This window comes from Melopsittacus undulatus, chromosome 3, assembly GCF_012275295.1.
Source record: "Melopsittacus undulatus isolate bMelUnd1 chromosome 3, bMelUnd1.mat.Z, whole genome shotgun sequence".
Taxonomy (NCBI): Eukaryota; Metazoa; Chordata; class Aves; order Psittaciformes; family Psittaculidae; genus Melopsittacus; species Melopsittacus undulatus.
The window spans coordinates 66,284,253-66,305,447 of NC_047529.1; the positions used below are offsets into that span (position 1 = coordinate 66,284,253).

Here is a 21,195-nt window from a genome sequence, read left to right on the forward strand (position 1 = left end):
AATCCCATAACAGATGAAAGAGTTTTAGGCTCTTTATCTTCTTTCTTAATTCTTAGTCTCCAAATGCTGCCAGCTGTGGAGGCAAGATCCTGCCCCTCTACTCTGCTCTCATGAGACCTCACTTGGAGTACTGTGTGCAGTTCTGGTGTCCTCAACATAAAAAGGACATGGAACTGTTAGAACAAGTCCAGAGGAGGGCCACGAGGATGATCAAGGGACTGGAGCACCTCCCATATGAACACAGGCTGAGAAAGTTGGGGCTGTTCAGCCTGGAGAAGAGAAGGTTGCGTGGAGACCTCATAGCAGCCTTCCAGTATGTGAAAGGGGCCTACAGGGATGCTGGTGAGGGACTATTCATTAGGGACTGTAGTGACAGGACAAGAGGTAACAGGTTAAAACTTAAACAGCAGAGGTTTAGATTGGATCTAAGGAAGAAATTCTTTACTGTTAGGTTGGTGAGGTACTGGAATGGGTTGCCCAGGGAGGCAGTGAATGCTCCATCTCTGGCAGTGTTCAAGGCCAGGCTGGATGAAGCCTTGGGTGATATGGATTAGTGTGAGGTGTCCCTGCCCATGGCAGGGGGGTTGGAACTAGATGATCTTTAGGTCCTTTCCAATCCTAACTATTCTATGTTTCTATAAGATACTGTTTCCAGCCAACAATAGCAAATGCCAATTTCACCCAGCATCCCTATGGATGCCATGAGATGGAGGGGGAAGTGGTTTGTACCTGGCCAACACCAAACTGGGCTTGAAAATCTCACGGGAAAGCTTTCAGGAAAGATGTCCTGCAGTAGCACTGCTAGCCTATATTTTTATTCAGTAGAATATTGCGCGTTTGGTGCCTTCTCTTTTTGCCTGTGTTACTTTCTCAGGGACATCACAACGCGGGCGGGTGCTGGCTGCCCGGTGGGCGCCTCTGGCAAGCAGTGGTGCCCTAGGCGGAGGTAACCCACCACCCTCTGCCCCTCAGTGTCCCGCCGTGTGCCGCGGCCTGAGGGGCGGCCCTAACGGGGAGCCCCACACCCCTGTCCCGGAGGCGGCGAGGAGGAGAAGCGCCCTCCCCCGTGCGGGCCAGCTGGGCGGACCGCAGCTGCCCTCCGCCTCCCGGCCCCCCGCCGGGCGCCGGCTTTAAATGCGGAGCGGAGGGGCGGCTGCGACTCTCTTCACCACGAGTCGCTACCGCTGTCACTCCGTCAGGCGGCCGCAGCCATGGCAGAGGCTTTCTGCGGCACCTGGAAGCTGGTGGACAGCCAGAACTTCGATGAGTACATGAAGGCGCTGGGTAGGTACGGCCGGGCAGCAGAGGCACGCTCAGGAGACCTGGAATTTTACACCACCCTAAGAACCCTAAATTAATCATTTAAAAAAATCCCCCCGCTGTCAGAGGTGTAGGTAAGGCGCTCGCAGGGGCGAGGGGTATGGGCTGCTCTGTCCTTGCCTGTGGGGTTACGTCGATCCGGGTCATCCGTTCGGTGTGTGTGCGTGGAGCCCTACTGATTGGGGGGGGAGAAGGCGGGAGATGACCTCCGGTTAGGGACAGCGTCTGCAAGAAGGGCAAATGCTGCCTGCAGATAAACTGGAAACAAGCAACCAAACAAGAAATCGTCACAAGGAATGCTAAGGAACCGAAATCCGGAGAAGCAGAAGAAAAAAGTGATTGCGCCCGCTCCGAGGCGCAGCTCGGGCGGGCCGTGCCGGTGCTCTGGTTCCGTGGCGGGGCACTTGGAAATGAGGAAGGGCTCAGAGCTACAGCTTTATGTGTATAGAGGAGAACCTGTGGATACTTTAGGTGTAAGGGCATAAGCGAAGCAGAAAGTAGCTTTTCACGGTGGTAGCTTAAAGCTGTAGAAAAAGGGAGGAGATTTCTGTACCTCAACATGCGGCAGAAAAGATGGCAGAAAAATACCCCTAATGTCTGATGGATTTCTCTTTTTTTTTCCCTCGATGGTCTAGGAGTGGGTTTTGCAACACGGCAAGTGGGGAACGTGACTAAACCCACTGTGATTATCAGCACCGAGGGGGACAAAGTAGTGATCAGGACTCAAAGCACTTTCAAAAACACAGAAATCATCTTTAAACTTGGAGAGGAATTTGATGAAACTACCCCCGATGACAGAAACTGCAAAGTAAGTGAACTCTGGGGCTGCTGAGGCCTCATTTTCTCTTTCTTCTCCCCGCCCCTGTGGCTGTATCTTTGGAAGGGTCAAAGGAAAAAAATGTAACCTCTGCTGCTGCCAGTTGTAGCACTGAAGGGCAGGGAAATAAAAGGTTGCATCTTACTTGCCTGCTTACACTATTCCTTGTCTGAAACAACGTGTTATACCCCTGCCTACCTTCCAGCGTGGAATTGTGTTAGCTGCCTGCTTTTCTTTCAATCCAAATATTTAGCATATTTTTTTTCCCAGGCAAAATGGGGATATGTGTTCTTCCTAGCATCTCTGGGGGCCTAAGATAAATGTTATCCCAAAGCACAGCTGAAACAGTGGTTCTTGTGAGGCTGGAATTAAAAGGAAACAACTTTTTTCATCCTTTGACACAAACAAGAATTGTATGGAGCTCATGCTTAAAATGAGGATGATTCATGGGCTTGGCTTTAAAATGGCTGGTACTACTTTATCATTCTAGATCCACATCCATCTATTGGAGAGAATTCAATAAAATAGTGCAGGCTGAATGTGTGACCAGAATCCCAAATACCCCAAACAAATGAATGCCTTTGTGTCTCTTGCTATCTCACAGTCAGTTGTGACCCTGGATGGCAACAAGCTAGTGCATGTACAGAAGTGGGATGGCAAAGAGACAAACTTTGTGAGAGAAATCAAGGATGGCAAAATGGTAATGGTAAGTATAAAGCTCACTGATCATTCACATACATTGCTAACACTCCTCACGTTTATCTTGAGCTTTATGAACAGGTAGTGTTACTTACACAAACCCTTAAACTAATTGGTGTGAAAAGCTAGCAGAGATTTTTTTTTTCAAATATTTGTTTTGTTTGCTATCTTGTTCTACTGACAGCTAAAGCATTGCTAGTGATTGTAGGCAGGCCATCCTCTGGACTTCCAGAGTGTATATGCTCTTCCTAGTGATTGCGTAAATGCCCACACAAAAGAAAAAAAAAGTCCTGGTGAGCTGGAAAAGATACAAAGTTCTCGATTACACAGGCAGTGATCAGTTGCTAGTATTAGTTTCTTTAAAAAATTGGTTTATATATGCACACATAAATAATATTTAGTTACACAGAACAAGTGTTTCTCTGGGAAAATAAAACTACAATATTGCAGAAGTTAATAGCATTTAGCACTCTTATCTTGCTAAAAAGATAAGTATCAAGCACTCTTATCTCGTTAAAACTACAATAAACAACAATTCTATGAAAAAAAAGTCTTGGTTTAAATTTACGTTCGTTTCCTGAATTTTCAGAAACAGCAGTATGGGGTGAACACCTGGTGTAAGTTATTATCTTACTGTTCAGGGTGGTACTTCTCATGCTTATTTTGTGCATTTTCAAAAATAAAACTCCTTCAGCTGTACTGATCTATACGACTTTGCTGTTGGAGAGAGCCAGTTAGCTTGTTTTCTAAATACTTCAGAGAGTATCTGTATGGATGGAGATTTCCAAATGTTTAAAAGCTTAAAGCATACAGTCAATGCAACACGATCTGACAAACAGTTTAAGGAAAAATACATGCTTTGTTTTTGGAAACAGCTCCATGTATATACAGAAAACTCTTCCTTCGGAATTTGAACACTGTGAGATTCCTTCTTCCACTTCTGGAAATACCTCCAAAATCACACACTATAGTTATTGTTATGTAGTTACTGTATTTACTACAGTTGCACAGCAGCAGCAACTGAAGCACTTGGTAGTTCTAGCTACGTAAGTGCACAGAATACATGTATTGTAATACAAGGTTCTTAATTATATGCCTATGCAAAGTAGTATAGAATATAGATGTAAAGGAATTGGAGTTTTAGATAGCACATCTTGCAGTGTGATCAGCTTTCAGAAAATAAGTGTTAAGTCTGTATTAGAACAATGGTGTATTTAAGAAACTACATTGAACAGTCCTTTTAGTTGCCTTGTAAATGCATTATGGGCTTCCTGGGATTAAAAATAGCAACAAGAAAGTTATGTTTATGATGGGAACCCTAATGAAGGTTTTGCCTGTTTTTCATTTAAAATATCAATAACCTAGACTAATCCGTGTTTCTATTAGATAATATAAACCAACCCTGATCTAAAATTGACTTCTTAATATGTGTTATTACAGAAAATGGTCCGTATCTAATATATCTATCTATCTTTTCCTTGGACTTGCAGACTCTCACTTTTGGTGATGTGGTTGCTGTTCGCCATTATGAGAAAGCGTAGAGTTTACCTGACCTCTGTCCAGATGTTACTTCTGCTGGATGGATTACCGTACTGTCCATAATCAAAAGTAGCTAAAATGCACATTTCTGGCATGAAAGGTTAACAGTTTGAGGGAGGTGTGTTTTTTTTTTAAAAAAGAACAACTTTATGCCATCAAATTGGTGTGCTTGTCCCGTCTAGTGAAATAGGTCGACCTTGGCATTAGATTTCTGAAACACTTGCCTTTTTTTTTTTATTTTTTTTAACAGTAAATTGAACATATTTGAATTGGTTTGGATTGCTGATCAAACAGAAATTAAAGAGTTTTTTAAACCTGTGCTCCTTTTACATTTAATCTGCTAAGATTTCAGTGTTCTGGAGGGAGTTGTTTCAAGTTTCTTCTTCAGAGTTAAACAACAGAAAAGGATTTAGTACACAATGCTGCAGCAGCCTCTCTCTTTGTGGTGGGGAGTACATGGGAAATGAAAAATTGACATGCTTTACTTCAGTGGCTTCTTTTTGCTGGAGAAATTTAAGCCCCTGTTATTATATATGTAGGCAGAGAAGGGAGAGCCTCAAGCCAGTTTCAGCTCATGTCTTCACTGGGAACTTGTTACCCAGTGCATGTTAAGGTCAGTAGCAAGCCTTTGATGTCAGAGCATCCCGTAGTTTTGGTTTTAATGGTTAAGAGAGTTTTTAATTTGTTTTGATGGGTCTCTTTGCTCATATCTAAAGGATTGATGTAAATCAAAGTGAAAAGATTGAAGAGTTTCACAGGGTGAGAGGAAAGGACCAGCATGCTAAAGGGCAGGACTTGGGGAACTTGAGATACAAAGCTTATTTTTCATCAGGGTCTTGAGGAGTGGGAGGAGAACAAAGGGAAAACAAAAGACTAAATTTCTGAGATTCCCCTCCCTGGGCTATAGGCTCTTACTTAATATGTACAAGAGATTACAATTTGCACTGTGAGCAACTTAAAACAAAATGCTGTTTAAAAGAGATAAATGAAAACCTTATTCCTGAAGAATATTTCCCTGAAAGACCAGGGTGGGAAACCTGTAAGGGTGCCTTACACTTCAGATTATTAGGAATAAAGAAAAAGTTTGCTGGCAGCATGGGTAAGATTGTTTGGAGACCATGCTTTCTAACACACTGATTTCAGCAGACCGCATGGAGGAGATGCAGCTACTTACCACCTTTCAATCAAAGGCACAGCTGAGCTGTGGCTTTAGTGAGTCAGCATTCTGAGGGTTTGTGGCTGCAGAAGGAGGTGCAGGAGGGGTGTCCCACCCAGGTTCCCAGACTTAAGACTGTGCTGTGCCATCCTTCATATCTGTTACATGGTATCATGAAAAATGGGTTCTTTATTCCCTGGATAGCTAGGATAACATGGGTACCTCATCTCGCTCATAAAAGTTTAGGCTTAAATATGGCACCTAGCCAACACAAATAGAAAATTTAATGTTATTACATTTACTTTTTAACAAAGAAGCTGCCTGAAAGGAACATCCAAGTCTGTTTTGTCTTGTGGGAAACATCTAGAAGACAGAGTCCTTAATTCTGAACCATTATAAATATGGGGGTTTGGGTGGATATTAACAGTTTTTAAAATCTAGGAGTTAACTTTTTTATTGAAGAAATGAAAGGTACAACATGTTACAGTGGTATGAGGAGTTGCAATCTCTTGTGTTCTGCGCTGCTTCAGTTGCTGTAGTGCAACTTACGTCTAAACAGCATGTTCTGCCCTTGGGTTTATCAGCTCATTTAATCCTTAGCTACAGTGCCCAATACAGGTTTCATCTGCCTCCCCTCTGCTGCTGCCTCTTCTCCCATGGGTGCATTTACCACACAACTATCCCTCTCAGTGACCCCACTCAGGGAGGAGCACCTGCTTTCCCTTCATCACAGGGAAAACAGACTTGGATCCCTGGCACAGGCATTCATCTTCACAAGTGATTTGTGTGATCATAAATAAAAAAGATATTAAATATGAGGAAAGCAATACAGACACTCTTAAGACTTGGTTTACTAATAAAAACTGAATAGTAAATATTTTATGTTTCAGTTACTTTTAAACAAAGGCTACTATTCTGTACATATATATGTTCTGTAAGCACAGGAAGCAATCCTAAAGCTTCTTGGTGAAGTCTTGCTATTCTAAAGATAACAATATTAACATCAAATTAAGGGAACAGTAAGTGGAGAAGTGGTGCTTGTGAAGTGCCTATGGCATTGCTCAGAGAAGCGGAAAAGTGAGGAAAATACAAACATAGAGGACTTCCAGCCCTGAAGGCTGGTCTGAATAGAACAGTGAGCAGTAGGATGTTTGATGGCAGCCATGGGATCCATGATTTCACTATTGTCGTCTGCTCCTAAATCTGACACCGAGTACTCTGACTTCAGCAATGAACAGCCACTCTGCTACCATAAAGTCTTAGCAATGGAAACCCGTATTCACAATACACCTCAGCGTTTTCCTTAAGAGGTTTTAAAGGTGTACTTGATCATTTCATCAGCATTTTACATTTTAAAGCATGTTAAGTAATCAGGATCCATTATTACACGTATACTTCAGGTCAGAAACGCTCCTTCCTAAATGCCCCAGACTCCTGGCGGACTGCTCGGGACAGCTGTGCCCCGGTGCTCACACTGCAGTCAGTTTCGCACCGCTAGGGCCACGGCTGGCTCGGGAGGTGGGAAGGATTTTCAGCCACAGGTCCCAGCCGCTTTTGAGAGCCATAACCCCTTGCTGGAACCCCAGGGTCCGAAGGAACAGGCCTGCTGAGCACCACAGGCCGAGCGGGGAAGGGGCTCCCAAAGGAAGCTTCGCGCCCATCTCAGATCTGCCGGTGCTGTGAACGCAGCCCTGCCCGCGGCTAGGCTAGCTCCTACGAGGTGCTCAAGGTCTCAGTGCGTCGCTGGGGATGGCACGTCCTGAAGGTCACCCCGATTCTCGGCACACCTGGCCAAGGCCACAGTAACTGCCCCCTTCAAGCACCGAGCAGGGGACCCCGGCCGGGGTCGGCTTTTGGCCCCCGGTGGTACGGGCGGGGCGCAGCGGCGGCTTCCGGCTGCCCCGGGGAAGCAGAGAAGAGCCCAAGCTTTCACAAGCCGTTCCGGGCTCACCCCTTTTCTCCGCTCTGGGCCGGTCACATGAGCGGCCGTCGGCGGGCAGGGCCCTCCAGACAGGGCTGACATGGAGCTGCGGGGGAGACGCGCCGCCCGCTTGGCCCTGAGCCTGGCGCTGCTCTGCTCCGCGCTGGAGGCTTTTCCGGCCGGCTCGCGGCCCCGCTCCGCCATGGGTGAGTCCGTCGGGGGCCGCAGCTTGAGCGGGGCCGTCCCCGCGCGGGGTGGCAGCAGGCTGGGGATACCCTCTCAGGAAGGGTGAGGGGCAGCGCGGTGCCTCCCCGGCTGAGGGAGCCGGCTGGGGGTCGCCGCCCGCCCCTCCGTGCTGCCCGTGGCGGGGAGGCCAGGGTTGAGTGCTCCCCTCTTGCGTTTTCCCCTTTCTCTCTGTTGCCCGCCCGTAAACTGCTGCAGTGGCATTCCTGCCCCAACTGGCTTCAACTTCATGAGTCTTGCAGATAAGTAAATATATCGCTATTCAGGTATGGGGGGTTAAATGGGGTTTATATTTAGTTAGCCAGGCTGGCAGTCCGGACGGTGGCAGGTAAGGTGAGCCCTGCCCTGACTTCGGCGTGGTGTCCTGAGGCACGCACTGCAAACATGAAGTTTGGTTCCTGTGTTGTCAGCAAACACACACGTGCTCTGCCTGGCGTGATCAGTGGAGTGATGGTGTACAGCGGTGAGGGCTCCGAAACGGGCTTCCACAGGATTTTCATCCCTTGTGACTCGCACGTGCCTCAGACCAAACACACAGCAGCGTCCAGGCGTTTCTCTGTCGCCTGTTGGTAGGAGTCACAGTTCTGCAGATTTTGGAGAGCATTGCTGGTCTTTGCTTCCTGAAATAAAACTCCGTGGGGTCGAGTCCATGGGGTTGAGTCGCGTGCTGCTTGCTTTACATGAGCATGTGACCTTGGGAAAATCAATTTATCAGTCCTGGTTTCACAATCACTTCCCCAGATACATATGTGCCTTTCCCAAGTACTTTGAAACTGACCGAAAGAAATTACCTTCTTTTACATGAAACTTGAAAGCTGGTAGTCTAATAAAGCTTATTTTGTCTTGTTCACCATACTACAGTTCTCAGCTCCCTTTTCTGTGCAGTGTTAAGCAGCAAGAACTGAGAACCTGTCAGCCTGGAAAGTAGTGAGTAAGGCTGACACACCTCTCTGGTGAGAAGCCCAGTCTCTCTGTTACTGCGGCTGCTGGTGAGATGAAGAGCTTTGATATTTTTGCACACATGCTGTTTCTTGCCTTTCTTTATATACTGTGATCTTTTGTAGTAGCTTCTAGCCAGGGAAGGTCTGGAAAAATAATTAATATTCAACTCCCTCTCTTTTCAGGTGGAGTGGAGAAGTTCTTCTGTTGCCTCTTCTGCTTTCCAGTTTCCAGATTGCTATTAGTGAAAAGGAGCTGATTTTCCAGTCCTTACCAGACTCCACTTTGTTTCTGCTGCATAGCTTAAGCCTATCCTTCTTCTGTTTTCCATTTTTCTGAGCAGACTATGTGAAGGACTCTTTGTCAGGAATGCAGAACTCACCCACACCAGCAATTTGTTAAATTTATTCTTCATTTCAAAACTTGAAAGAGGAATAGCAGTAGACAAACTGGAGCAAACTTGGCATTACCCATGTCTAATAGTTCAAATGCAAATAATATATTTTCTTTACTCTTTGTTTTCTGAAAACAGGGCAGTTCTGGCATATATCTGATCTACATTTAGATCCGACTTACCATATTACCCCTGATCGCACCAAAGTTTGCTCTTCTTCCAAAGGAGCCAATGCATCCAACCCAGGTCCTTTTGGAGACTTTTTGTGTGATTCGCCATATCAGCTTATTTTGTCAGCATTTGAATTCATGAAGGATTCAAAGCAGGAGGTTTCATTCATGATTTGGACAGGGTAAGTGTTCAAGTTGCTCCGCAGTTCAAGTTTTTAACAGCTGGATAACCATATAGTGCAGTAATTCACATTTATATTTTCACCAACAAATACAAGTGTACTATCTCACAAACACTACTTTTAAATAGTCCCTTTAGTTGTCTGAATGGCTAATAAGTGGAAGACTGAGTGAGACTATAAGGCTGTTCTCAGGAACAGATTTTGATTTCTCCAATAACTTCTTGATATTGTTGGACTATTCACTGGACATTTACCATGACTGTATTAGTTTACAGTGTTAGAAATGATGTGTGAGGGTGGGAAGTGGAAAAGCAAAAAAGAAACTTAAGAGGAATAATGACTGGAATGAATTGTCATGGAAGGTTTTGGATTTTGTAGGTGTCAGGGTCACTAAATCTAAAATGTATCTATTTTTAGAAGATACCCTTTAATTATTTGGTAAGAGCTAACTAGAATCAATAATACAGCTTATGTATTTTTTAAGTGTATAAAATTACCATTCACGTTCAGTGCCCATATGAATTCTGGATCAAGGTCTCACAGTGAGAGGATAACTGTGTTGTAGATCCTGTCTCTCTCTTCATTATTATCACTCACAGCTACATGTGCTTAAGAAGAAAGTGTGGTTTCATAGTCCCTTATTGCAGTATTTTGAATGTGTGTAGTTGCCTGTTGAGTAAAACGTTTCCCTTTTCTGTGCCAATCTTCCTTATTCGAAAACGGGCATAATACTACTCTCTCTTTCTCACACAGGTGTTATCTGTGGTGCTTTGTGTGCCTTAGCAGTGGGACTGGAGAAAGAAGTGTGAAAGGGAGGCATATGTGTAGCTCGATAGTACCATACCCTGTTACTTTCTAGGTATTCAGAAAAGATGGTATTAATTTACCCTTCTGCCATAGCAAAATTCTACATTCTACCGTCACATCATTTTTATGGTATGAATCGATGGATAATTTATCACAGAGATTAGTATCTTTGAGTGTGAGAACTAGTTGTTTATCAATGACAAGGTCCTTTTTTTTTTTTGCTGTAAAGTTTATATATGTTATGTCACGTCACTTTATTTTATTGGGGGAAGGGTGTTAAGGAATACGAGTATGTAAAGACAAGTCATTAATTTATGTCACTTGCCTTATTGTACTTACCTTTCAACAAGGTGTTGTCGAAAGGGAGAAAATAACTTAGCAAGTTGTGCAGATGATGGAAGATACATGACCCAAATTGAGCAGTAGCTCAAAATGATGGAGTTGAATGAATTTAATTTCTAAGAAATCTTTCTTGATGATAAATGTGAATCATAGGATAAACATTAGTCAACTTTGTTTTTTAATGCCTTTGCAGACAGCCTTTTAGCAATTTGATGATTTTCATTAGAGTCCTATAGTACTATTACATGCTAGAATGTAGATGTGTTTGAGGAATTTTGTGCCTTTCCTTATGTTGCTAATAAACCTTTGTTAATAAAATCTTTTCCTTTTCCAGAGATAGTCCTCCTCATGTTCCTGTAAAAGAACTCTCAACAAAGTTGGTCATTAGCATTATTGGCAATATGACTTCTACAATTCGTAATTTCTTTCCAGATCTTCAGGTTTTCCCTGCCTTGGGCAATCATGACTACTGGCCACAGGTAAAACAAGTTAGAAATGTATGTATCATATTGAGTGTGTTCCTAACCTCTCAGAAAGCAGGTGTGAAAAAGAAGAGTTAAATTTGTGTATTCTTCTGGAAGCATTATTCTACAGTCCTCCAGTTAGCCTTTAAATTATAAATAGTTCCATTCAGGAACAGAAAGTACATCTCTGTGTGTGTTAAGTTACCCAAGCAAATGCTGATGCCAGGTAAAATGTACATTGTCCGAGTCATGCAAATGTACTGCTCATGGCTTAGAACCACCAGGTCTTATCATAGTTAATACACACTTATTTTTTCTTGCTGTGTAAGTCACACGTGTCTACAGTAACTTAAATCTAGCAGAAATGACCTTAATGGATCTGTGAACCTGTGGTAAGATTCAAGGCCTATTGAAAGGCATACTGGAAATCTGCCTGCTGGCATCACTGGATGGTTTTTTATCAGACAAATTGCAGAATTTTTGTAATGTTCCCATAGTTTTGCCACTATTATTAAAAATATGTGTTTTTTTCTTTCCTTATTGGACACTTAGAAATACTTGCATTGATGACTTACTGGATATGTGGGTCATTGCAGCTGAGGACAGTGCTTTTTTTACTCTCAGTGTTCTGCGAATATTGTTTTTGGCATAGCTCAAAAGTAAACAGTTGCTTCATGTGTCCTTTAAAGCATATTATGGGTTGACCTGACAGCACTCAGGACTCAGAAGCAGGTTCTGTCATTGGATCTGAGAGGATTGTAAGGGATGTGGAGGAGGTCAATGAAAATATTTTGTTTGAAATGCCTAATGAGAATTTAGTGCTCCCTCTTCTACCCCCAAGGACTTTTATTCCAGCTTTCTGTGTTATTCATTAGGCCTATCAGGGTATATCATGGTGTAGTAGGTAACTATCATTGCTGGTGTCATTGCTGGAATGATTCCCAAATCAGGCAGTAAAGGAGGTGCTCAGAGAGGGGAAAGGGAAATGTGAGAAACAAAATCAGAGCTAAACAAAATAAGAGCTAAACATGTCTTGGAAGTGTGAGCGCACAAACAAAGCTAGACTTCAGTCTCTTGCGTTCTTATTCTGGTAGTAGAGCTTCAGCGTGTCATATTCACCAGAAACACTGGTAAAGTATTTTGATAAATAACATTTCCAACTGAAGTCTCTCCCAGTCCTTTGTTTTGTTTTGCCTTTTAAAAAGTCTTAACAGAGAACAGTCATTTAGCAGTCTCCTTTGGCACAGAAGAAACAACTGCATTCATTAACCTTGTAGACAAAGAGTGTAGTGACTTTTTCAACACATAGAAGTTTCATTTGTGAAATTAAATCTGAAGATAGGAAAAAGATGGCTGGGGGAGGGGTTGGAGGGGCAGGGGTGTAGTAAATAGTATTTTGAAGCAGGTTGCTGACTGGAATAACAGTTTTAGTTCTCTCTGCACAAAACCACACAGGAGTGTTTCTGTGATACTTTGCTTTGAAATGGCAGGCTTTACTTATGTGGAGAACTCACACAACTTTATGTTACTGCTTGAGAAAGACCATGGGATCACAAATTCCCCACTATGGGTTCATTTCAGGTTGATGTTTTGGGTTTTTTTGTTGGCTGTTGATGGCATTTTGTTTTTCATGTGGACATGCTTGGGAAATGTCCTGTTGACTGGAAGCGACGTGGGGCAAGCCACACACTGTAGGCTGTTCCAGAGCAAGCATGAAAGCTGTGAGCTCACCATGCACCAAAGAATTTTATTGCTTTTTATTGTGTTCTGACCTGTCCGTCTTAACAATTTAATGGTTTTGGCTGATTTTTCTTGCAGAGCTTACTGAAAGCGCTACTCAGGTTAATCAAGCATTGGGATCCCTTTCAGATTGTATATTGTGACCTCGGTCTTTCTGCATAGACTTACTCCTTGTCTCTGCTTAAACCAAATTCTCAAACTGCTGTCTAATCCAGAAGTTCACAGAGCACGGGCTTGCCTGGGTCCAAACTGCCTTCAGTCAGAAACATGGCCTCTTATCTGAGATCAGGTTTTACTATGTCTGTTAGTGCTTGTTAGCTCTGGTTGGACTGTTATGGCTCAAAGCTCTCTTAATAGCTGGTATCAGTGCACTGCAAGCAACAAACGTCTGAACAGAATTCTGATTGCACTATTCCCAGACAGAGACTTGGTGCCTAAGCCTCTAATAACATAGGTTTAGTTTCAAAGATCTTAGAAAGGTCAAATGTTATGTTTAAGAAAACATGCACTGTAATACTGTTCCTGTTTTTCGACCTCTGTTTCTTTTTTTCTTCTGGATCCACAAATCCAAGCAGGTATTTTAGGAAACACAAGGACCGGCTGGAGTCTTCTTTGTTAGGGTTAGAAGGCAGCATGGCTCTTACCAGACTGTGACAATTGGCTCATACTGAAGAGTGCTACAGTCTAGTTGGAGCCAGTGGGAGGAAACATTGACAACACTTTTACATTTTAAATCTTTTGTTACTAAAACTACAGGATATCATGGAAATACTTGTGAATTGAACCAGAATGTTTATGAGGGCTATAGTGGAGTTTTGGGAAACTCCTATGAACTCCAAGTTGCTTGAAAAATTCACCTGCTGTAAAAGAAGCTTATAATCAAGCTTTTCCCCCAAAAGACTTTATTTTTAGACTTTGAATCCTCAATTTGTATATCTATTAATTTTGCATAATGTATGTTTTTCCACTCTGCTGTGCTCCTAAGGGTTGAAATATTTCTGGCAGTAGTTCATCAATGCATTAATAAAACCATGCAGTTATTTCTAAGTTCAGGCATTTGTTCCTGATCAGGCATAGTGTATGCTCAGATTTTTTTTTCTTTTCTTGAGTGCTTCTTGGTGGTGGCTGGATATACTTACATGTTAAGGGATATTTTAGTGATGTTTTTGTTATTGTTGTTCTCTGATGGTTTTTTGTGTCTGTATCTGAATGCTAAGACTTAGGCAGGTTCTGCTCTCTCACAGGATCAGCTTCCTGTAACTACCAATGAAGTTTACAATGCTGTAGCAGATTTCTGGAATCCTTGGCTAACAGATGAAGCAATCAGTACCTTCAGAAAAGGTAAAATATGCCAGTAATGCATTTTAAAGCTAGGGCTTGGTGAACTAATGTTTCTATAAGTTTGTCCCAGTTGTCTAGCTATGTCTTACAAGATGAATCAGTACAATGGATTATCTATAATGCTTCTCCTGGAAGAAATATTTGTCTTTTTGAATAGCAGTGCTTATCTTCAGAGTACATTTATTCTTTTCTGATGCAATAATTACTGCTTCTTGTAACATGTACAGTATTATTGGCTTTGTACCAGAACCCTCATAGTGCTTTTTAGGTAAATGCCTAAGATGCACTAGAAGATCTAAATTTGGTTGTAAAAAATTGATGAAATGTTTCTGTTTTGTTACTATATGTATTTCAGAGCGTACTGAATAGGCCCATATTTGTTCTAGTTAGGATAGCACATAGTCTTGGTAGTGATGCTGTTAATGGCATCATATTTGCCTCCAATTTACTAAACTAATAGAATATTGATACCAAATTACAATTTTTCTTATTAGCAAAGGAGTGAAAAGTTCAACCCAACTTCCAATTCACTCAAACCTTAGCGATTTGGAAGTTTTAATTTGTGGTTTTGTGTCCTGAATGTGAATGAACTTTAGGTAAGAGTGGAAGTAGAAATTCTAATAGGAAAAAAACCTCAAAGTGGCAAATCTTAAGTTGAAGTATATTGTTATAGCTCTGTTGCCATAGCTCCACTGAAGTTCATACACTCTGAAGTTGCACCTGTTGAAGAAGCTTTGTATGCCATGGGGAGCTTTAGGAGGTAGGATTGACAAAACGTGATCTTTGCTTTTCATCGTATTCCAGTCAGAAGTTAAATGATTTTCAGAGTAACAAAGCTACTGAACTCAAACAGTTCTTCCTGGAGAAACCTTTACGTTTTCAGAATTTCAAGAAATTTGGACATTTTAACAATTACTGCATCTCTTAATGGGGAAGAAATGTTACAGGGCACTTCTTCTGTGTCAGTTGGATAGCTGCATCTGAAAACCATCAAGTAAACACAAAAGCAATTGCAGTCAAGAATTCATAGCAACTAAAATGTTGCTGAAAACATTCTTAAGATGTTGTGTTGTGATAAGGTGGTGCATGGCTTTAATAAACATGTCATATTCTATTTTGTTAGAGTAAGGATGAATATTTTGTCAGTGTACTTCCATTGTACTTCCATTCCTAAGTTGTGCTTTAAAGCATTTCATTTTTCAAATGGCTTTGGTCTTATTTTCACAGGTGGCTTCTACACGCAGCTGTTTGAATCCAGCGATAGCTCTCAACCACTCAGGATAATCAGTCTGAACACAAATCTATATTACAGCCCCAATAGTGTAACTGTGAATATCACTGACCCAGCTGATCAGTTTGCCTGGCTGGAGGGAATACTAGAAACCTCTTCACAAAAAAAGGAAAAGGTAGGGGCTGTGAACAGAGCCCATCAGCATTATTTGTTTAAACTTTGAAAAGGAAAAAAAAAGTAGTAAGAAGCAGAGACAATGAAAATGGAAACATGATTCTAGAAGACTGTTAATGCTGCCACAGATACTGCAATGTCAGAATTTCATTTGTTTAATAATTCTTTCTTGAATATGCACATGATATCACAACAATTAATAAAATAGTTGAATGGAATTTCTCAGATTATGCAGTAAAATACCTTTTCTTTGCTACTATGTAAAATACTGTAGAAACAAGGATGAGAATACTTAATATACTTAATACTTAAAATACTTAATACTTAATATTCTTTCATCAATAACTTTCATTTTTGTTTCTGACTCTTTTTACTCATAACATTTAATTTTAAAATGTGCAACCTAGGCCTGAGACAAAAGCAGGCATATTTCATTTATATTTTTATGTAATTGCAAGTATTAGAAATTAGAAAGAAGTTTGTCAACCACAAAACTTAGCCAGGCTGCAGCAATTGCTATGATTTGAGTGTTATAATAAATTGTCCTCTAATACTCAGGTTTTGAAGTGAGGTTATAAATCATTGGCTTGTGTTTGGTTGATTAGTGTGGGCATTGGATAATCATCTGACCAGAAAAAGTGTTTAGTTTAAAATTTTACATTTTGCTATGGCGTTGTAAATTTAATAATATTATTATATTACAGTTAGGGGAGAGGAAAGCCTTCCCTTCCTCATAAAACCCTGCAGCTTGTTAGTTAGTTTGTGCAGTTGCAGCCAAGTTTCATCCTCAAACAGAGAGGTTTTAATTAGTTCTTCCATGTTTTTGGTGACTCTCTGACCATGCAGGCTCTGTAGTACTGTAGCATAAGTTTTTCTTACTGTCCTCTTGAGATGTCGAATTGTAAGTGTTGCCCTAGTAACTTATTTTTTCATTTGAAATAATTGATGAAGTTTTCTTTTGGCCCAAATTCATATGTAGATTTATAAAAACTTTCTTTCCCAAGAATATACTGAATTATATATATAAAAATATCTATTTTTTTTCTCATTATGAATTTAAACATTCTTACTGTTTGTATTTTGTGTAACAAAACTGCCATGATTTATTAACTTTCAGAATGCCATTCCTAAGATAGCATTAGTATGAAACTGTGGTAACCATTTTTAAGTTACAGCTGAGAGGGTAAATTTCAAATGAAGGTGCTAATTGTGCTTTCTGTATCTAATTCCTTAGGTATATATAATAGGACATGTGCCAATAGGATACTTGCCATATGCAAAGAATACAACAGCCATCAGGGAGTATTACAATGAGAGACTGGTAAAGATTTTTCGCAATTACAGTAGTGTAATTGCAGGGCAGTTTTTTGGACATACACACAGAGATAGTATCATGGTCCTCCTGGATGAAGAAGGTAATGATGCTTGTTGAAACCTTCATTTTTTCTTTCTCAATTAAAAGCAAATTAATGCTTTCTTGCATGTTCTTACTAGTTACCCTCTGCTATAAATAACTGAATAAGGAAATAGGGAAATACTGTTTGTCTACAAGAATTAAAGCCTTACACACTGCCATTCCTTTTTACATAAAGAGAACCTTGCAAGGCAAACTGTCTGTCTTTTGTTGGTCAGAAGAGATTCCCCAAGCTTCCTTTTTTTTCTTTTTTAATTAATGCATATGCCTAGAGAAGCATTTCTAGTCTTTCCTCTCCACTCTTACAGTGACACGAGTAAATTATACTAGCCAGTTGCTATTGTGTAATGTGTCAGAGAGAATGTTCTCGAGCCGACTAGATGTGCTCTATGTTCTTGTGTTTCCTGCATCATTACTGTGCCTCTGCTGAGTTCCCTGCTGTTTCAAAGTTAATTAAGATAAGGGTAAGCAGGAGGCAGGGGAAAGAAAATCTCTGCCTGTTGCATCTCTTAGATCAGCTAATTTCCCTTCAAGAAAAGCACCCAGGTCTGAAAATACTGCTTTATAATCCCTTAGCTTAAGTATGGCCATGGCTGTATGGAGCACTCTGACATCTTTAACAGAAAATTTTTAACAAGTAACTGGTTAAACATTTGTGTCTGCACCATAGAACAGTGAGAGGTCCATTGTTTTAGTTTATATAAAATATCCAAATATTAATTGGCTCTAACTGCTTTATAAGAACTCGTAAAACCAATGCCCAAAATGCTGTTGTGGTAACAGTATTCTAAATAATTCACCTTTTTACATGGCATTACCATGAAATTAATCTTCAGTAAAAAGGATTCCAGTCCTAGTGAAAGAACAAGCTTTTTGTTTATTTGTTTGGCTTTTTTAATGGCATTCAAGGCAGTTTTATACCTACATATTTTTGTCCTTTGTCTCATTTGTGCATGAATCATCACCTCTACTGAAAATTTCACTTGGGACAGATTGATCTTGGTGCCTTGTTATTACAGCTTGCATGTGAAAGCAATTGCTTCCAAGTTATTTTAATAATTTTGCATCTTGTGACAAAATTTGAACACTGAAATTGCATGTATCTGGGTACAGTTTGTGTTTATCCATACAGTTTTAGGCTGTCTTCTATTCATGCAATTTTCCTTTCAACAGAATCCTAGAGAATTCAAGATAACTGTAATACTGTAGCCAGCATCAGTGTACTGTGACACAGAGTTCAGTTTTATTTTCTCCGGAAAAATCTACTCATTTCCAAGCTTCCAAAGCTTCTGCTTAGGTGTGGAGACTGACCTTACAATTTCACAGCTGTGATGTTGTCAGATAAAGGAATAGTTAGGGTTCTTTTGTTCACAGAGAACCTCACACTATACTTACCTGCATATTACGTCTCATTAAAACTGGTGTGCATCCTCATGTTTCAGTTGCTGTAAAGATTGGTGTTCATATACTGCTAGTCTGAATGACTGAAGTCAGATTCAGGTGATGATACCCTGGTGTTTCGAATAACATCATAAATACATAAAGAAAAAATACTGAAAACAGTATATAAAATATCTCATTGAGACAGCAACTAAAAGTTCTTAATATTTCTTGAGTAGAAATAGGCAAAATACAGAGATCTTGCATATAAGCAAGACCGTTGTGCACAGATAGTTGAATTTGGTGGGAAGATTGTACTATAGACAGTAACTGGTACACACTAGAATGTGTACTGTGGTATTTTACACAGATTTAGTTCTATCCAGTGGAAGTATAGAAGGAATTCACAGTGATAGAGCCATTCCAGGGGAAAAAAAAAATGTTAATGTACTTAAGCCAGTCACTCTGGTTCTTGCTGTGTTGGTTCTCTACAAATACATTTGTTTGAGAAAGAAATGATTGAAAGGAAACTGTTTCCTCACCTTCCTTCTTCCTGCAGGAAAGCCAGTAAATTCTTTGTTTGTGGCACCTGCTGTAACCCCGGTGAAGAATATATGGCAAATGGAGTCCAATAACCCTGGTGTTAGATTTTATCAATATGATGTTCTTGATTATAACTTGCTGGTAAGTAATTATTTTAAAGCATAGTTTAAAACATCTAAATATAATGTAGTTTAAAATTACATGAAATGTCAGCCTTCATTTTATTATGGCTGTTGGTGAATTTTTGGTGCTTACTCTTAGTTTTTCTTCCTGGGAAAAGGAAAGGAACTTGGTCAGTCTATCTGTGCCTGCAGTACTACCCAGTGCTTCCTGTTCTCTGTGGAAGATTCTTATGACATAGAATCAAAGACAGGCAGAAATTTTCTGATCAGAATCCTAAAACTATTTGCAGGGAGCTCTGCAATGCTGAAGAAGGTTCACTTAAATCCTGGGCTTCTTTACATACGAGTGTTGTTTGCTGGTGATAGCTTGAGCATTGAGACACAGTCCATGAAAGCTTTTAAAGGATGTAGAAGAACAGATGAAAAAAACTTCTAACCATGTGACGTTTTCTGTAATCATGCACTCTCCTATGCAGTTAATGCTTTTTATAGGAAATTCTATATAAATTTAAAAGGAAAAAAAAGTAAAATACTTTGATATGTAGTCTCATGATTTTTGGATATAAAGTGAATCCTGTGTAATTACTTTGGCTCTGAATGACTTGGCTATTCTCTGTAATTCAGAGTAAAATCTTGACTTTTCTGAGTTCAGTGACAGTGCATCATGCAGCTTGACTGGGACTGGGGTTTCTCTCTGGAGATCTATGCTAACACAGGCTGCTCCTTTCCTGTGCAGATTTCACTCCTGCGTTTCTGTCTCTCCCTTTCCCTTAAGTTCTCCCTTGGCTGTTCTTTTCTGTCTATTCTGTCCCTCAAGCAGTGCCCACAGAAGAAAACCTTCTGGTTCTCACCCTTTTGCCCCACTTCTAAAGCAGACATGGGCACAGTGGATTTTGGTTTATCGTTTGGGCAGTAAGACCTCTTAACACTGCCACTGCTGCCCTTTGTGGCTCCTTTTTCTTTTTCTCCCCATCCCCCCACCATTACTGCTCTGCAAGTACCAGCTTTGGGTGTAAGCCCAGCTCTTGGGGTGGGACATGACCTTCTATTCAGTTGTGAATAATGAGGAGTGACAGCTTCCTAATCAATATATCACTCTAGAGACTTAATGAAGCAGGGAAGAAAGCAATACAGCCGTGACTACTTTTTCTTTCTCTCTCTCTCTCTCTTTTTTTTTTTTAACTGTAGGATCTTTGGCAGTTTTACTTGGATCTCAGAGATGCCAACAAAAAAAATGAATCAAACTGGAAATTAGAATATATTCTGACTAAAGCTTATGGTGTTGAAGACTTGAAGCCAGAAAGCCTGTATGAAATGGCCAAGCAGTTGTCTGTCCCACACAGCACGCTGTTTGAGCAGTATTACAGTAACTTCATTGTGAGTTATGACAAAACCTTTGTCTGTGAAGAGGGGTGCAAGACCTGCCAAATATGTGCAATCCAGTATCTGGATTACTCCTCATACACAGATTGTATCAATCGGGAAGCAACATGGAGATGAAGTCTCTCTGCAGTTTATGCTGATATTGACTTTAGCCTGTGATTTAAAGAACCTGCTCATCCTTTCACTCAAGCACTGACATGCTGATAAGAGAGCCTGTGGGACTTCTCTGAATTTCAGGGGAGCAGTATACCTCCCTAGATCTTTCTTCTTGTAAACGTATTTTCCTTCCACATCTAAATAAAGGTTTATTGGCTACATAATAGTGGTGAGATACTTTGCTGTTGTTTCAAGTGTCCTGTACCCTCTGTAACAGCCGTCCCAGTATGTGGTAATAGAAGTTACTCAGATCTTCAGAAATCCAAGTCTCTTTTCTCAGGACATGTAAACACAGGCAATGCCATCTCAGGCATGGGATTTGTACGGGGGCAGGTTTCAGCCATCTGCCATCACAATTTGCAAACTGAAATCTGCAAAACCTGCATTTGCTGGAGAGTGGAGTGCATTTATATTGATGTGATGCCAATATTTAGGTATCTCCCTGTGCCAAGTTTCCTTTTCCTTCTTAACCCCTTAAGCCCACCTCTGCTTATGGACATTTTCTAATGACAGCATGAACGGGACTCAGTGCAACATATATCTGCATCCTGAGTTATTTCATGCATTTTGTCAGAATGTGTGTGCTTGCCCAGCACAAAGTGGTTTTTTCTTATGACAGAGCTGTGTACACTGATACTGCTATCAAACAGTCTCCTGGTATGATACTTTGTAGCAGACCTTAAATCACATTTAAATTGATCAACATCACTAAGTAGAC

General features: G+C 40.9%; 2 protein-coding genes across 3 annotated transcripts; both read left to right on the plus strand.

The window, feature by feature from the left end:
• The first annotated feature begins 1,134 nt into the window (after positions 1-1,134).
• Positions 1,135-4,695, plus strand: FABP7 (fatty acid binding protein 7). The gene is made up of 4 exons (XM_005154719.4): positions 1,135-1,284; positions 1,956-2,128; positions 2,742-2,843; positions 4,327-4,695. Exons 1-4 carry the CDS (start codon positions 1,212-1,214, stop codon positions 4,375-4,377), a joined length of 399 nt encoding a protein of 132 aa, XP_005154776.1. The 5' UTR covers positions 1,135-1,211; the 3' UTR covers positions 4,378-4,695.
• A 2,723-nt stretch (positions 4,696-7,418) lies between these two features.
• Positions 7,419-20,643, plus strand: SMPDL3A (sphingomyelin phosphodiesterase acid like 3A). 2 transcript variants are annotated; one of them, XM_005154805.4, is made up of 8 exons: positions 7,419-7,658; positions 9,167-9,380; positions 10,864-11,008; positions 13,978-14,074; positions 15,302-15,480; positions 16,714-16,894; positions 18,833-18,957; positions 20,127-20,643. In XM_005154805.4, the coding sequence occupies exons 1-8, from the start codon at positions 7,553-7,555 to the stop codon at positions 20,436-20,438; spliced, it is 1,359 nt and encodes a 452-aa protein (XP_005154862.2). In that variant the 5' UTR covers positions 7,419-7,552; the 3' UTR covers positions 20,439-20,643. The 2 variants fall into 2 exon arrangements, with proteins under 2 accessions (XP_005154862.2, XP_030909976.1); XM_031054116.1 differs by lacking the exon at positions 7,419-7,658 and adding an exon at positions 10,134-10,316 and having other exon boundaries at positions 9,246-9,380.
• Positions 20,644-21,195: the final 552 nt, after the last annotated feature.

Excerpts from the sequence above, each read along its gene's own strand:
- SMPDL3A (XM_005154805.4), top strand. The coding sequence starts at position 7,553 with ATGGAGCTGCGGGGGAGACGCGCCGCCCGCTTGGCCCTGAGCCTGGCG. Across the intron at positions 7,659-9,166 it reads GCGGCCCCGCTCCGCCATGG|GGCAGTTCTGGCATATATCT; the intron begins GTGAGTCCGTCG and ends TTCTGAAAACAG. Across the intron at positions 9,381-10,863 it reads TCATTCATGATTTGGACAGG|AGATAGTCCTCCTCATGTTC; the intron begins GTAAGTGTTCAA and ends TTCCTTTTCCAG.
- FABP7 (XM_005154719.4), top strand. The coding sequence starts at position 1,212 with ATGGCAGAGGCTTTCTGCGGCACCTGGAAGCTGGTGGACAGCCAGAAC. Across the intron at positions 2,129-2,741 it reads CCGATGACAGAAACTGCAAA|TCAGTTGTGACCCTGGATGG; the intron begins GTAAGTGAACTC and ends GCTATCTCACAG. Across the intron at positions 2,844-4,326 it reads AGGATGGCAAAATGGTAATG|ACTCTCACTTTTGGTGATGT; the intron begins GTAAGTATAAAG and ends TTGGACTTGCAG.